Below are 14,409 nucleotides of genomic sequence, written 5' to 3' on the forward strand. Positions count from 1 at the left end.
AGCACTGCACTTTATTACTCTTACTTTTATATCTCACACCGAACTGTCATAAATTATATTGTTATTATATTATATTCTCTCTTAACAACTTACTATCAACCGACAGCCTGAATGTCAATACAGTACAATACAACCTACTGTACATTCTATATATACTATATATATTTTTTATTGAATAATGTGTATCTATATTGTGTGTATTGTATACTGTACAGTGTATGTTATTATTTGTATATTGTGTTATGTGTAATTATGTGTATATTAGACTTTAAATTGTGTTGTGTTAATCTGATGTTTATTGTCAGTTGGTATATGTCTCATCACTGTCATGACTGCTATGTTGCTCGGAACTGCACCCAAGAATTTCACACACCATTGCACTCGTGTATATGGTTGTGTAAAAATAAAAGTGATTTGATTTGATTTGATTACAGTTTAGTGCAATACAGTACACAAGTAAACAATGTGGGGCAATATGTACTGATATGTGCACGTAAAAACAAACAAACAAACATGTAAATTCATATTTAGACATGCTACTTATACAAACCCATGTGTTCAATATGAAAAATCAAATTTTTTACATTTTATTTTTCAGAGTTAGACTACTACCTCTACAAACCCATACCCATTTAAACATAATTTCATTAGCATATTCCTGTATAAAAACTCTGCATACATACAGTATATTATTCATCTATATGTTAATCTATACAATACAGAAATACAGCAGCTAGACACAGACTCTCAGTCTTTCTGAGACTGCTTTCCTATCATGTGTGACCAGTTCTTTTTAAAGAACTGACTCAGATGAGAAATTAATTTGTGATCGGACATCTTTAGTTTTGATTCAAAACTGGCTATAGTAAACACCGGGTAAAAGGCATGATGTACTGGTGTAGCTTTTGTCAAGTTCAATACATATACTCACTGAGCACTTTATTAGGTACAACTGTACACCTACTTATTCATTTGATTATCTAATCAGCCAATCGTGTGACAGCAGTGGAATGCATAAAATCAGGCAGATACGGGTCAGGAGCTTCAGTTAATGTTCACATCAACCATTAGAATGGGGAAAAATGTGATCTCAGTGATTTCAACCATGGCATGATTGTTGGTGCCTGATGGACTGGTTTGAGTATTCTGTAACTGCTTATCTCCTGAAATTCACACACAACAGTCTCTAGAGTTTACTCAGAACGGTGCTAAAAACAAACAAACAAAAAACATCCAGTGAGCAGCAGTTCTGAGGATCCATGTCTTCTGAAGCGATCCAGGCTGCATTTCCCAAAAGCATTGTAAGCTAAGTAGATCGTAGAAACCATTGGCACCAGTGGTGTCTACAATCAACTTAAACTTGCGATGCTTTGGGGAAATCGGTTTTGAGTGAGAACAGATGAAAATATAACTCCTTTTTCACTATAAATCTTGACAGTAGTCCCTAGGCATGATCCTGAGCTCGATTGCACTTCCTACAGCACCATCTAGCACTCCGTGGATGCGTCAAGCACTAGGCAGTGTAATCGAGCTTGTTGATCACATGATCATGCCTAGAGACTGCAATGCCGAGATGTACAGTAAAAAAAGGAGTTACATTTTAGTTTTTTCTCACCCAGAACTGACTGGATCACTTCAGAAAACATGGATTAAAACACTGGAGTCGTCTGGATTACTTTTATGCTACCTTTATGTGCTTTTTGGAGCTTCAAAGTTTTGGTCACCATTCACTTGCATTGTATGGACCTACAGAGCTGAGATATTCTTCTAAAAATCTTCATTTGTGTTCTGCAGAAGAAAGAAAGTCATACACATCTGGGATGACATGAGGGGGAGTAGTGGATGATAGAATTTTCATTTTTGGTGAAATATTCCTTTAATTATATTATGAGGCGATAGTATATTTCTAGTCTAACCATTAGATGTCAGTAGAAGCACACTCACCAAAAAGCTGCAAGCGCTCTGCACAGCAGAAGAAGAGTTATCGTTTAAGTGTCGTGCAAAGACCTAAGTTACAAGTAAATTTTCCCTTCGCATGAAAATCAGTCTACAGGCTTTAATAGGCAACCTAGGAAGTCCGGCAAGGGCTCATTTTTTAAGTTGCGTTACAAGCCGTTCACACATTGGCAAAAAAAGTCGAATATTACATGAAAATTGTTACATATTGCACCTTTAACAAACTATTCCAAACAAGGATGCCTAAAGATTCCGCCCTCTAAAGACCAATCAAATGCGCCGCTGCGAAACACGTGACCCAACGCGGAAAAAGCTTGAGAGTGGCTCATCCCGCTCTTCTCGCGCACTTCTGTGTTCTTCATCCAGAAACATCAACAGTCTCTCAACATGGCGAGTAACAGCACAGGCTAAGAGCGGGGCTAGCGTCTTTCCCCTTTACTCCTTCTGTTAAAGCCTGAGGAATAGTATGCAGCAGCTCTCGAACATTTCTCAAAACGAGTTTGAATAATGGAAACGCGAGGGATTGATCAGATGTTCGACTTCCAGCGGTAAATGACACATATTTAAAGACTCGAATGACAGTTTCACTGCTAATACCATTAGCCATAGCATGTTCATACACGGAACCCTCATCTGTTTTCACAGGTTACCAAGTGATGGCTTCATCTTGCTGCTGTTGTTGCTGTACGCCCCTGTCGGCCTGTGTTTGATGCTATTACGAATATTTATTGGTGTCCACGTGTTCCTAGTGAGTTGTGCACTCCCTGACAGTGTTGTAAGAAGGTAAGAGCCACATTGGGATATAAACACTGACCCAAATCTGATTTTTTCCTTAGATCCGATTTTATTTTATTTTTGTAAGATTGTTCACGTGACATTTTAAATGTAATGCATAACAGATACTGGTCTCTTAATAGCCAAGTCTGCTAAATTGACCCATCTTCTTATAACAAAACCAGGCAGGTTCATCCCTATTGCATGTTAACTGAATTATAATAAATATGTAAGGGATAATGTACTGTCTGCCAGTTATTATCGCAAAATAAACCCTGACAGTGTGATCAGAATCCCGATGTGAAGCGGAGGGGTCTTGTATCACCCTGACAGGGTTTATTTTGCAATAACAACCGGCTGACTGCACATTATCCCGCTTATTACACAGCTACTAAACTAATAAATAAAAACATGGACGTTTTATATTGATTTGCATTTTAATTAATTATATGACAAGAAATAAATCGCTGAACATCTGAAATCAACCACCGGTTTGCATCAGAGTTCTGTTGGTGTTTATTTTGTGAAATTGTCCATCTGACTCCTCATTATCCAGCATTTTACAAAGCTACTTTCCAAATAAACAAATAAATGGACATTGAACATCACACAGTATTCTGAGAAGCAGGAAAGATGACTTGCAGTAACCAGGTAAGCGGTCTGATACGTCTTAATCTCCGGATGTGCGGTGGTTACAGATAAATATCAGTCTTAGTTATCGGTATTGGCAAAACCCACTATCGGTCGACCTCTAATTGATAAATGAACATTTAGAAGCCTAATTTGTATGCTTTCCAGTTGACCGTCAGTTGGCATTCCATTTAATGTTGTCTGGTGTAATAGCTCTGAGAAACCACAAGGGGGTGATATAACGTTTACTGTACTTAATACTAAGCTATCATAACATCTTTCACTCATACATTTGTGCATCTGGTGTTTCACATAGTATTTCGTTGTGGGTAATGTTATGGCAGATAAACAAATGTGAGAACATATATCATGGCGAATGGCAGGGATGTGCAGCAAGGACAGTAAACGGGTACAACCTACAATTTATTATTAGGCTATTAATTTATTATGATGTAAAATCTGACCTGACAACTCAAGCTCATACACAAACATGCAGGCTATTACGGCTCCACCTAGTGGTGTTTCAGTATATGACACTGAATACTGGTAAGGCTTTGCAGTAGATTTAAGGGTTCGGTGTAGCAACATGTAGGCCTATTTACAGTATATCTAAATAAAGGGCCTCTGCCATTCTGTAGGAAACACTGCACATACTCATTCTTCATTATTACTCTTTTACACGTTATAATAATAGTCATTTTTTCAAGTTCAAATTTTACTACAATACTTTTCTACAATACTAATTTCGAGCAATTAAGCATATGCCTTGAGATCAAAAGGTTTTTGGGATCATGAGAAACACTGGGAATGATGACAGTGTCTGTGTTCTCTGTGTTGTTTCAGGTTCATAGTGAGAATTATGTGCTCCGTGCTGGGCCTTCACGTCAGGCAGAACAGCCTGCGCTTACGGGACAAAAGCACCCGACTGTACATCTGCAATCACGTTACACACTTCGACCACAATATTATTAACCTCCTGACCTCCTGTAACACGGTGAGCGAGTGTGTATGTGTGCATGTGTGTCAGTGTCTTTGTCAGCATGATGTCATCTCTTTCTCTCCTCTGCTCTGCCCTTGAATTCTATGTCTTTCAGTTCGTTCATTGGTTTACTCAGTTGTTACACGCACAATGAGGTCTGCTTCTCCTTTCACAGCCGAGTGGACTTAATACTGGGCCACCGGCCAGCGATTCAAGGTTTCATTCTGTCTGTTTGCTCACTTCAAACCATTCACTTTGTTTGGATGTAGGAGTGTCTTGTATTCATCTCTTACCATTAGGGCATGCTATTCTGAATGATCTTATGTATCTGCATGGGTTGTAGAGGAGTTAGTTGCAGTATCCTTCTTCAGATCACTAAACAGATACTTCACTGAGCCTTGGGAAATTGTGGTGTATTACCGGGCACACTGCTTGAATCGTGGAGGTGAAGATTTCTATATAAAAATTAGAGGTCAAGCAATAGTGGATTTGGCTGACACGAAACCATCTATCAGCTGATTAATCGAAAGTTAAGATTAAAAGTTTTTAAAATCATTTTATGGAATGTTAAAAAAGCATTGAAGTGTGTATAGAGAAATAAGGATGAATATTGTAAATTATGAAGGAATTAGATACAACAAATCCCCATGAGGTGTCAGTGACTGTTTTTATTTCACCTCTACCTAGGCTTGTGGCGATTAGAAAATTATCGCAGATAACCGCGATTATTGTGCTTTTTAAATTTTAACCACATTGAATGTTTAAATAAGTGAATAAACCGCGCGTTTGAGTGTCTCATTCAATTTAACTCCGACCGTCTCACTGAGCTGCGCTGCAAACCGCACCGAGTGATGATGATTGACAAGTAGCACCTAATAAACATGCAAAAAAAATAAAAATAAATCTAGAACAAATTGTTTTCCTAACAGCTTGTCTACATCAGACGCATGTGGCACGTCGAAAGTAATACAACAACATTATAATCAATGATGCTGTTTACACTGGAAGTGTCTGTTGCGGCGCACCCATCATGCGACAATAAACGGGTGTCCCGTTCCATTTTGCGCTGGCGCTTCTACACATATTTAACGGTTTAGAACTTTTGTGTCGATGCGTCCAGCGTAGACGGCCTCAAGCCGCTGCGTCACGCCGCGTCAACAGACATGCCCGGTGTAGACATGGTGTAAAAATTGATGTCCTCAGATGTTGACAGTGGGACTAAGATTTGAAATTTTAAATAACACCAAGCCATAAAAAGGCAGATTTTTCAAATCAAATTGTTTATTAGTGCAGCTCCTGAAAAGCACGTGAAGATTAACTGCTTCTGAACCAGACTTAAAATGCAGTGATGCACGTGCCATCTGCTGAGGTTCAATCCAAACTACCACGAAAATGTCAAACAAGGATTTTAGTGAAGGCAAAGGTTGCTATACGGTAGAATCCTCCAGCGGCGGAGTTTATATGACCTGTTTTCAAAACTATGCATTGCAACTGATGCTAAATTTTGTAAGACTAATGATTTAATTGAATTTTGACCACAAAATTAGTTTTTTAATACCTCAGTAATATAAAGCAATCATTTTTGCCCAATCCTAAGGGGTGCTCCACCCCCTATTATTACCACAATGCACTTTATCATTACCACATCATTCGTTTCATAAGATTCACCCATGTACAATAAACACAAAAAAATGATAAATAAAATAGCAAATTAAAGAGAATATCAAAATTAAGTGAATATAGGACTGTATGTACTCTGTATTGGTAGAAATGTATCAGCTGTCCATCAAATTATCAAATATAAAAGAAAACAGTTTGGGTTAAATTTCCAGCAAAAATTAACTGCATTATGATATACTGTGTACAGTGTAATTCTTAATACCATGATGACATTGGTCATACTGCCCACTTCTAATGAATTATATTTATTCAATATATGAATTTGCACATCCACAGAATACACAATATGCACAATATATTTTAAACTCCTGAGACCCAAGTGTGACTGCTATGTGCATTTTCCTTTTTTATTTGTTACAATTAGCACCTAATAAACATGCAAAAAAAAAAAAAAAAAAAAAAAATCTAGAACAAATAATTTTCCTAAAAACGAATGTCCTCATATGTGGACAGCGGGACTAGGTTGTGAAATGTTAAATAATACCAAGCTGTAGAAAGTCAGATTTTTTAAAATCAAATTGTTTTATGTTTCCAGGAGTGTTGGTTATTCATGTTTTTAAGACATTACAGACATTACAGCTGATCTTCTGTAAAGCTGCTTTGGAACAATGTGTATTGAGAAAAGCACAAATAAATTTGATTTGTCACTTGATTTGACTTTTATGATACAATGTTTTTTTCTACTTTGGCAACAAAATCTCAATCTTCTCTTTTTGCTCTGTCGAACAAACAAATGATAGCCAGTGAAAATGTAAAAATTAACAAATTAGCATAAATCATTCTGTTTCAAAGTAATGACCAGTATCGTCCAATCACTGCCAACCATGTTATAATAAAATTTAGCTTCATAAATTCTGAATCTATGTATTGATTATCATTGTCCCGTGTCTGCCAAACATGTTGAGTGGTCCAAACATCATCTGCAGCCTGAAACTGAACTGTTGGTCGGATGTTAGGAGAGAATGCACTTAGCTGCATAGGAAAGCTATAAGATGCTCCCTTGCTCCCTATTTAGTGAATGACTTAACCTCCAGTGTGCTGTCTGTCTGCACTGGTCTCAGAACAGTTCGAAATGCACCTTATTTTTTATCCTAACACCATATACAGCCTCTGAAAGGATTTTTTTTTTTTTTTTTCTCAATGTGATAATGCACAGTAAATATAGAATTTCTATGGGAAAAAATAGGGCTATGGTCCACATCAGTGGTCATTAGGGCTGCAATGGTACACAAAATTCACGGTTCGGTACGTACCTCGGCTTTGGTGTCACGGCTCGGTATGGTTTCGGTACAGCAGGGAAAATGAATCTTTTATTAAATTATTTATTTTGAAAACAGTGGTTGATTGGCAACAATTCTTATTGTGAAGGCTCATTTGTACATGACTTCACTATGCATATTTCTTCAATGAAATTACAATACAAAACTTGAGAGCCTCGTTTATGCCAGGGCTCCAGACTAAAAAAAAATGACTAAGGAGCCATTGGCTCCTAAACTGAAACATTAAGGAGCCAAATGGCTGTTTTATTTGCCACATCACAGAACTGCTCAATTTAGTTTGCTGTTCAAAAACTAGATAGAAAGCCAAAGAAAAGACAGCTGATAACTCATTAATCGGTTTTTTTTGTTTTTTTTTAATCCCCTTTTGTCCCAATTTGGAATGCCCAGTTCCTACTACTCAGAAGGTTCTCGTGGTGGCGCGGTTATTCACCTCAATCCGGGTGGCGGAGGACAAGTCTCAGTTACTGTCAGCAGTGGCGATTTAGATTTTAAATTATTGTCGCAATCATTTATTTTTGGTTGCATTTGCGACTATTTTAGTCGCAGTCTGGAGCCCTGTATGCACATTGTATACAAACACAAGCAATAATAATAATAAAAAGTGAAATTAAGACATTAGCAGTGCAGATTTCTGTGTATTTTGCCTTTCAGCTCACCACTTCACAATAAAATCACAATATCCACATTTTCAGAGGGCAATTCGTGGACAATTACAGCACGTGCTTGTTTATATAGAGCAGGCACTAAAGAATTGCTGAAATGCGTTCTTGTTGGAACTTAAAACAGGGCTCAAGCACGTTAAGCAGATGCTTAAATCCTGTGTTCTCGACGTCTGAGTATGGTCGCATATCTGCAGTAATAAATGCTCCTATGGCGTTTGTTATATCTTTAGCTCTGTCTGAGCTTGCAGTGAGAGGCTGCCTGAATGCCGTTGTGAGACTAACTTACACAGTCTGCTTATGATAGGCTCCTGTAAGCTCAAGAGACACATGTGGATGATGTCACCACAAATAAGTCATCATGTTAGATGTGCTTCCTGAGACATACCCGACTTCGGTGAAAGAGAGCCGACACACAGCCTTCAACCTGTTCACTACTTGTCCCCAGTATTACTGTAGTTTACTGTGAAACCATAATGCTCCCAAACAACAGATTTTAGAGACAGTGGTGGGTCTCCAATCTCTGGCTTATTTAAGTTCGACATTATATATATATATATATATATATATATATTTTGTTTAGTTCCATCACAGTTGGGAAAAATAGCAAGCTAGCTACTATAAACTTCATATGCATTTATCTGATCCGCAGTTTCTAGTGTACCATGTGATGTTCTGATCTGTTAAGTTTTGGTTCTGTGCGGTCCCGTGTTGCCCCGCAATCTGTTTTCATTTTAGTTCTACGCTGTTTGTGTTGTTCGTTATATGTTGTTTTAATATTGGTTTCACACATGCTAAGATATGTAATCTTTCATGTGACTGCATGTACTCCACCGAAGGCCCTGTATCCATTTGCTTCAGCGCGGATACATGTACCATTGCAGCCTTTGTGGTCATTTCTTATCAGATGTAGTTTTGTAGCCGTTTCTACCAAAGACAAACTTTGCTGTGATCAGCACCATATTGTTTTGTCACATGAAAGTTGACCACTGTACTGACAGCCCAGAGTGTTCTGAACTGATATCAGTTGGTTTAAATGAAATTAAATTACGTATAGCGAAGACAAATGCAATGACCTTGCAGAAGGACGTGGGGTCGCACAAGGATAAGGCATGTATTGCTCACATTGTTTTTTTAAAATTCAGATTTTTTTGTGCAGATTTACGATACTAAATTGTATACATTTTTATTCAAACACTAAGAAAGTCCAAGAGCTGAGAAGAGTTTTCACTTCCGCTAATTCATTTATATCCCTTTAAATGTACATTTTCAATCCATTACCATGCTTAAACTAGCAACGTGTTACAGCTGAACTCCGCATGATCTAACAGTGTTCCCCTGTCTCTGTTTAGCCTCTGCTGGAGGGCCCCGCTGGGTTCTTGTGCTGGGCGAGGGGTTATATGGAGCTGGGTCAGGATGTAGGGAGCAGGTCAGAGCTGACAGAGATCCTCCGCAGGTACTGCTCGTCTCCCGGTGCTTTACCCCTCCTGCTCTTTCCAGAGGAGGATACCACCAACGGTCGTGCTGGCCTCCTCAAGTTCAGGTATTTTAACATCATGCTTGTTGTTAAAACATGAATTATTTCGCCCTTCATTTTTTGAAGTTGTGCTTGGATGGTAAACATAGACACCATAAAATCAGAATTTGTAATTTTACAGGCTGGAAAATAGTGATATGCTGTATATTCTGTCTGGCTGTCTAGATTGAAATACAGCTAGAAATGTTGGGGCTCGATGAAGTGTTTGGACTCTTAAAAATGGAAAATGTCACTGAATTCGATTTGTTACGGGCACACTTTTTAAGTAAAACATTTCACTGAAAGAAGTTGATTGGATTTGAAATGATAAAACAAAAGATATACGGTTCAAAATAAAGACGGAAAGTATTTGGACAAATTCTGATTGTCAAACGAGGTCTTTAGTTCATGTGCTGAACTTCACATGTGGTTACTCTGCCAGGACACCTGTGTGAACTTGAGGTGAAACTGACTTCATACATCCACTAAAAGTCACTGTGACACCAGCTGGTTAAAAGTAATTGTAATAAATTAGTTCGGATTTAGTTCTGAGACAACTTAAGTCTCCAAATACTTCTTGAGGGCACTCTGTTACAGTTAAATACCTGAAAGAAAAAGCATACATTTAGCCAAGAGTGAATCACTGTTTAAGGTGTAAATATACAGAATACTGTCTGTGATGTATCTGATCTGGTATTAAACGTGACTGCTATGTACAGACAGTCAAGTGCCTGTTATAAATAATGTTTGGTAATTAAGGTTTCCTTTAACCCTTTTTCTGCCTTGTTCATATTGTGCTACCACTCTTCATGTTTCCGGACAGTCTTCTTGTAACACCTGTTTTCCAATACACGTAGCAACGCATGTTTTGACAGTTTTGTTTGTCACACCTCTGAACTAATTTCTTGCATAGTGATATGACATGACAATGATATGATAATGATATGACAATTTCATAATAATGACAAGTATAGCCTGTAGGTGGCCTCAGCTGGTTCTTTTAAGTGAACAATTTACTAAACGCAGGTCATTTATTTGATCATTTTCAACTCAAAATGAACCAAGAACTGTTACTGTGTTAAGACCGAAACGTACTTCACGCAAGTACGCGAACGCAGACATGAGCGCTTGGCCGACGCATAGCCTACGCGTGGTCCCGTTGTACATAGATTACGTGCGCTCTTGCATTGCTCTGGCAGTTACAAACCTCACACAACAAGGGGGCGATATCGGTTTTTTTAGGTGCCACAAAGTGTGTGATGTTGAAGGATGAGGGGAGGAATAGGGGGCAGGTTGTGGCTGTGGTGGTGGTTGCTTCTGGGCATCAGACTGTTGTTGAGTTTCTGGCTGTAGAGGAGTCTGTGGTTGAGGCACAGAGGGAGGGGGGATGTGGGCAGGGGTACTGGATGGTGTCTGACTTCTCTGAATATTTTCCTGACCTACCTCCAACTGCTAGAGCCACAAAGACAAACATGACAGATTTGAGGTGGATTAGTAATAAAGGCACAGTGATACATTTTTAAGTTTCTACCTAAAATACACAACTTTCATCATATTCTGTATAACTCGTTCTTGTTGCTTTTAATAACAATAATAAAACATTCTTATGATCAGTCACATTTAAACAACATTACTGAATCACGAAAATTTGACTCTGTGGTCCGGTGTTTTATGAAGTCAAAATGCCATCCCAACATGTCCAAAATGACTGATATCCATAGCTATTTGCGGCATCTCCGCTGCAGACGCCTTTCCATTTCTTCCTGGCTTGGACAAATCGGTCTCACAGTTGTTTCCATTTTCTCTTTACAGTGTCGTTATCTGAATTTTGGGAAGCTGCAATTTCTTGCCAAGCGTTTTCAATCGCTGTTTTATTCGAATGGAGAGGGGATGAGGGGTCATAAATATGTTTGAATAATCTAACTTGTTCAGCAAGACTCTCCTCAAATTGCTGCTCTGCCATGACAGTTGTTGACTGAAAACAGAAAATCCGCTCTAGCGCCCCTTGCGCAACGCTGAGAATGCAGCGCGTACTTGCGTTGGGTTATGAATTGAGCGCTGACACATTTCAATACGCAACGACGCGTGGAAGCGACCTTGCATAGCAAGGTGCGTCTGCGTTCACGTACTTGCGTGAAGTACGTTTGGGCCTATATGTGTACTTAACAGACTTAAAGCAATAGTTCACTCAAAAATGAAAATTTTCAGGTCAGGTCATTTGTATTTGTATAGTGCTTTTCACAGCACATAACTTTAGCAGCTAATGTCCATAATGTCTTAAAATCTTCATTGTGCATTTTGATGAAAAACGTGATTGTAGATTGAGCCGTAAAATATTATTTGTCTTTAGGCCCCCAGTTCAAAGGTGACAGTGGCAAGGAACACAAAACTCCATATTTCTCTCATCATTTACTCACCATCATGCCGTCTCGAACTTGTATGACTTTTTCTACGGAACACATATGAAGATTTTTGAAGGATATATGAGGTGTTTTAGTCCATAAAATGCACGCCAATGGGGTCCAAAACTTTAAAATGCCTTAAAGGGGACATATAATGCCCCGTTTTACACTATGTAATATAAGTCCCAGGTGTCCCCAGAATGTCTTTGTCAAGTTTCAGCTCAAAATACCTCACAGATCGTTTATTCTACCATGCCTTTATACCCGTTTTGTAGCCCTGTTCTAAATGGCCTGTTTTAGTGTATGTAGCTTTAAATGCAAAGGAGCTGCTGCTCCCACACCCCTTTTTGGAAGTGGGCTGTGCCTTTCCTGCTGGTGCCATGGATACCCCGGTGACAACAAAATTATAAATAACACTGAGAACACACCAAGTCAATCATCTTACTGTATTGTGCATAACAAAGGTTGAGTTATGAAATATGAAAAACCGCTATAGTTGTCGAAAATACCACTATCGTTTCATAATAATTTTTGAAATAATGACTGGTTTTATTACACGGAAAATCTTCATCGCATGACCACTCAAGCGGGAATGTGGAGGATGCCAATCAGTTAATATCGTAACCGAAGCAGAGCTACAGCTTCATTGTTATGGAATAAGGTAGTTAGGGACTAGTTGCTATGTTACACAAAGCATAATGTTTTCACAACAAGCGTTTTTCATGCAACGTGCAAACAAGCAGATTTAGAAAGTCAAATTGCAAACATTAAAAAGGTATAAAGTGCAAAACTTACGACTTGCAAATCTGAAGTTGGGTCACGGAGAGTTGGTATCGATCCATCCTTGATCCTTAGCTTCGACGCAAATCCAGCATTGTGTTGACCATTGTTGATGAAGCAGCCCGAGTTAGCACAAGCGACTCTAGCGATGAGATAAATATGGTGGTCTGTGCGCTGCTCGCTCAGGTTTTAATGAGGGCAGATCTAAGCTACTCGGGCGGATCTCTTCGCCAGCCGTGGGCGGTACCTTTCCTCTTTTGACGTCATAAGTGGTTGCAAACCTGAACGGCTCGATCAGAGACACTGTTTTTTTTATTGATGGGGAAAGGAAAGAAATGAGGGGATGGTTTTAACCATATTTTGTGGTTGTCTACACACACTGGGGACACACAATTATGTTCAAAAAAATTGAAAAAGTGGATTTTGCATAATATGTCCCCTTTAAAGGCAGCAAAAATATAATCAATATGACTCAAGTGATTTAATCTATGTCTTCTGAAGCGATATGATAGTTTTTTTGGTGAGAACAGACCAAAATGTAACTCCTTTTTCACAAAAAATGTTGACATCTGCTGTCTGCTTGGCACATTCATGAAAGAAGCTTGTTCACTCCCAGGGCTCCAGACTGCGACTAAATTGGCCGCATAAAAATTAACGATTGAGACAATAATTTTAAATCTAGTCGCCACTGGCAACAGTCGGATTGTGTGCGTTCGTATGCGGTTTTGTCAGATGCCAACTTCTGAGTTATTGAAACATCTTCAGAGCGCGCACCAGTGTGTCTTGCACCACTTTTCAACCTTTCTGTTCAGATGAGCTCACTGCACGCAACAAAAAACACAGCATGACGCAAGGTGTCCGATTAGTGAACAAATGACAAATGTCTTATTAATGAAACGACCGAAAAAATCTCAGGGTTTGAACTCAGGAGCTCAGGTTTGCAGTTTGAATTGGTCACTTTCTCAGCGAATCAGCTGTCAGTGAGTTCACAACTGGGAGTGCAGACATTTCAAAATAAGAGTCCTAGGTGTATTTCAGGCTTCTTTATAGTTAAAAGCAGGGACTGATAACAAAACGTTTTTCATTTCGGTTCGTTCTGAGCAGAAACTGTATTTTATTTTTTTTGCTCCGGTTCCGGCTATGAAGGCATTTATAGTGAAAGGTATATGAATAGCTGAATACTATATATATGTGAAGATTTCCCCTGTCCGGGTAAATTCTATCTCTAATGTGTCCATTGAGAGTTGTGATTCATTAGAAAAATCATTGTTCTTGATTTCCAATCCTATTCATAATTGTATCCTGCTCTCTCTCCTCAGCTCTTGGACTTTCTCAGTGTCTGACTCCATCCAGCCTGTGGCATTGCTGGTCAAGAGGCCTTTCATAGCTGTGGTAAATACATTTAAGCCCTTTTCAGTAATCTACACTTGCCGAATGATGTGTGCGTGACTACTGCAGTTACCAGGTCTTACTCATATTGTAGACACTTAATATATAATCTGTGCCTCCTTTGATCTGACTGTGTATTTCATACGCATCTAACCCTAACCCTAACAGCACCTATAATTACAAGTCACTTTGACATGTAACCAACCAAGAAATTAATGCTGAAAAGACAATATTCAGTCAGCAGAATTTGTGTCAAGAGTTTCCAGATCCTTTTTCATCCTTGATTTCCCGTTCACGCACACAAGAGAGCCTTTGTGTGGCTCATTAGGAGAATATTTATAGCAGCACTGAAAATAAGTGACTC

General features: G+C 38.7%; 1 protein-coding gene across 5 annotated transcripts in view; it reads left to right on the forward strand.

The window, feature by feature from the left end:
- The first annotated feature begins 2,064 nt into the window (after positions 1 to 2,064).
- The window catches only part of LOC127418341 (lipid droplet-regulating VLDL assembly factor AUP1-like), a 32,011-nt gene continuing 19,666 nt past the window's right edge, over positions 2,065 to 14,409 (forward strand). Inside the window, exons 1-5 of one of the 5 annotated variants that reach the window (XR_007893412.1) lie at positions 2,065 to 2,504; positions 2,602 to 2,739; positions 4,204 to 4,354; positions 9,311 to 9,501; positions 13,976 to 14,048. Coding sequence is in view for 4 of the 5 variants with exons in the window: in XM_051658921.1 (XP_051514881.1) it covers positions 2,464 to 2,504; positions 2,602 to 2,739; positions 4,204 to 4,354; positions 9,311 to 9,501; positions 13,976 to 14,048 (594 nt within the window). In the remaining variant the exon portion in view is untranslated. The remainder of the gene's footprint in view (positions 2,505 to 2,601; positions 2,740 to 4,203; positions 4,355 to 9,310; positions 9,502 to 13,975; positions 14,049 to 14,409) is intronic. The other 4 variants (XM_051658921.1, XM_051658923.1, XM_051658919.1 and 1 more) reach the window with 4 other exon arrangements.

The sequence above is a fragment of the Myxocyprinus asiaticus genome, chromosome 27 (genome assembly GCF_019703515.2).
Source record: "Myxocyprinus asiaticus isolate MX2 ecotype Aquarium Trade chromosome 27, UBuf_Myxa_2, whole genome shotgun sequence".
Lineage (NCBI taxonomy): Eukaryota > Metazoa > Chordata > Actinopteri > Cypriniformes > Catostomidae > Myxocyprinus > Myxocyprinus asiaticus.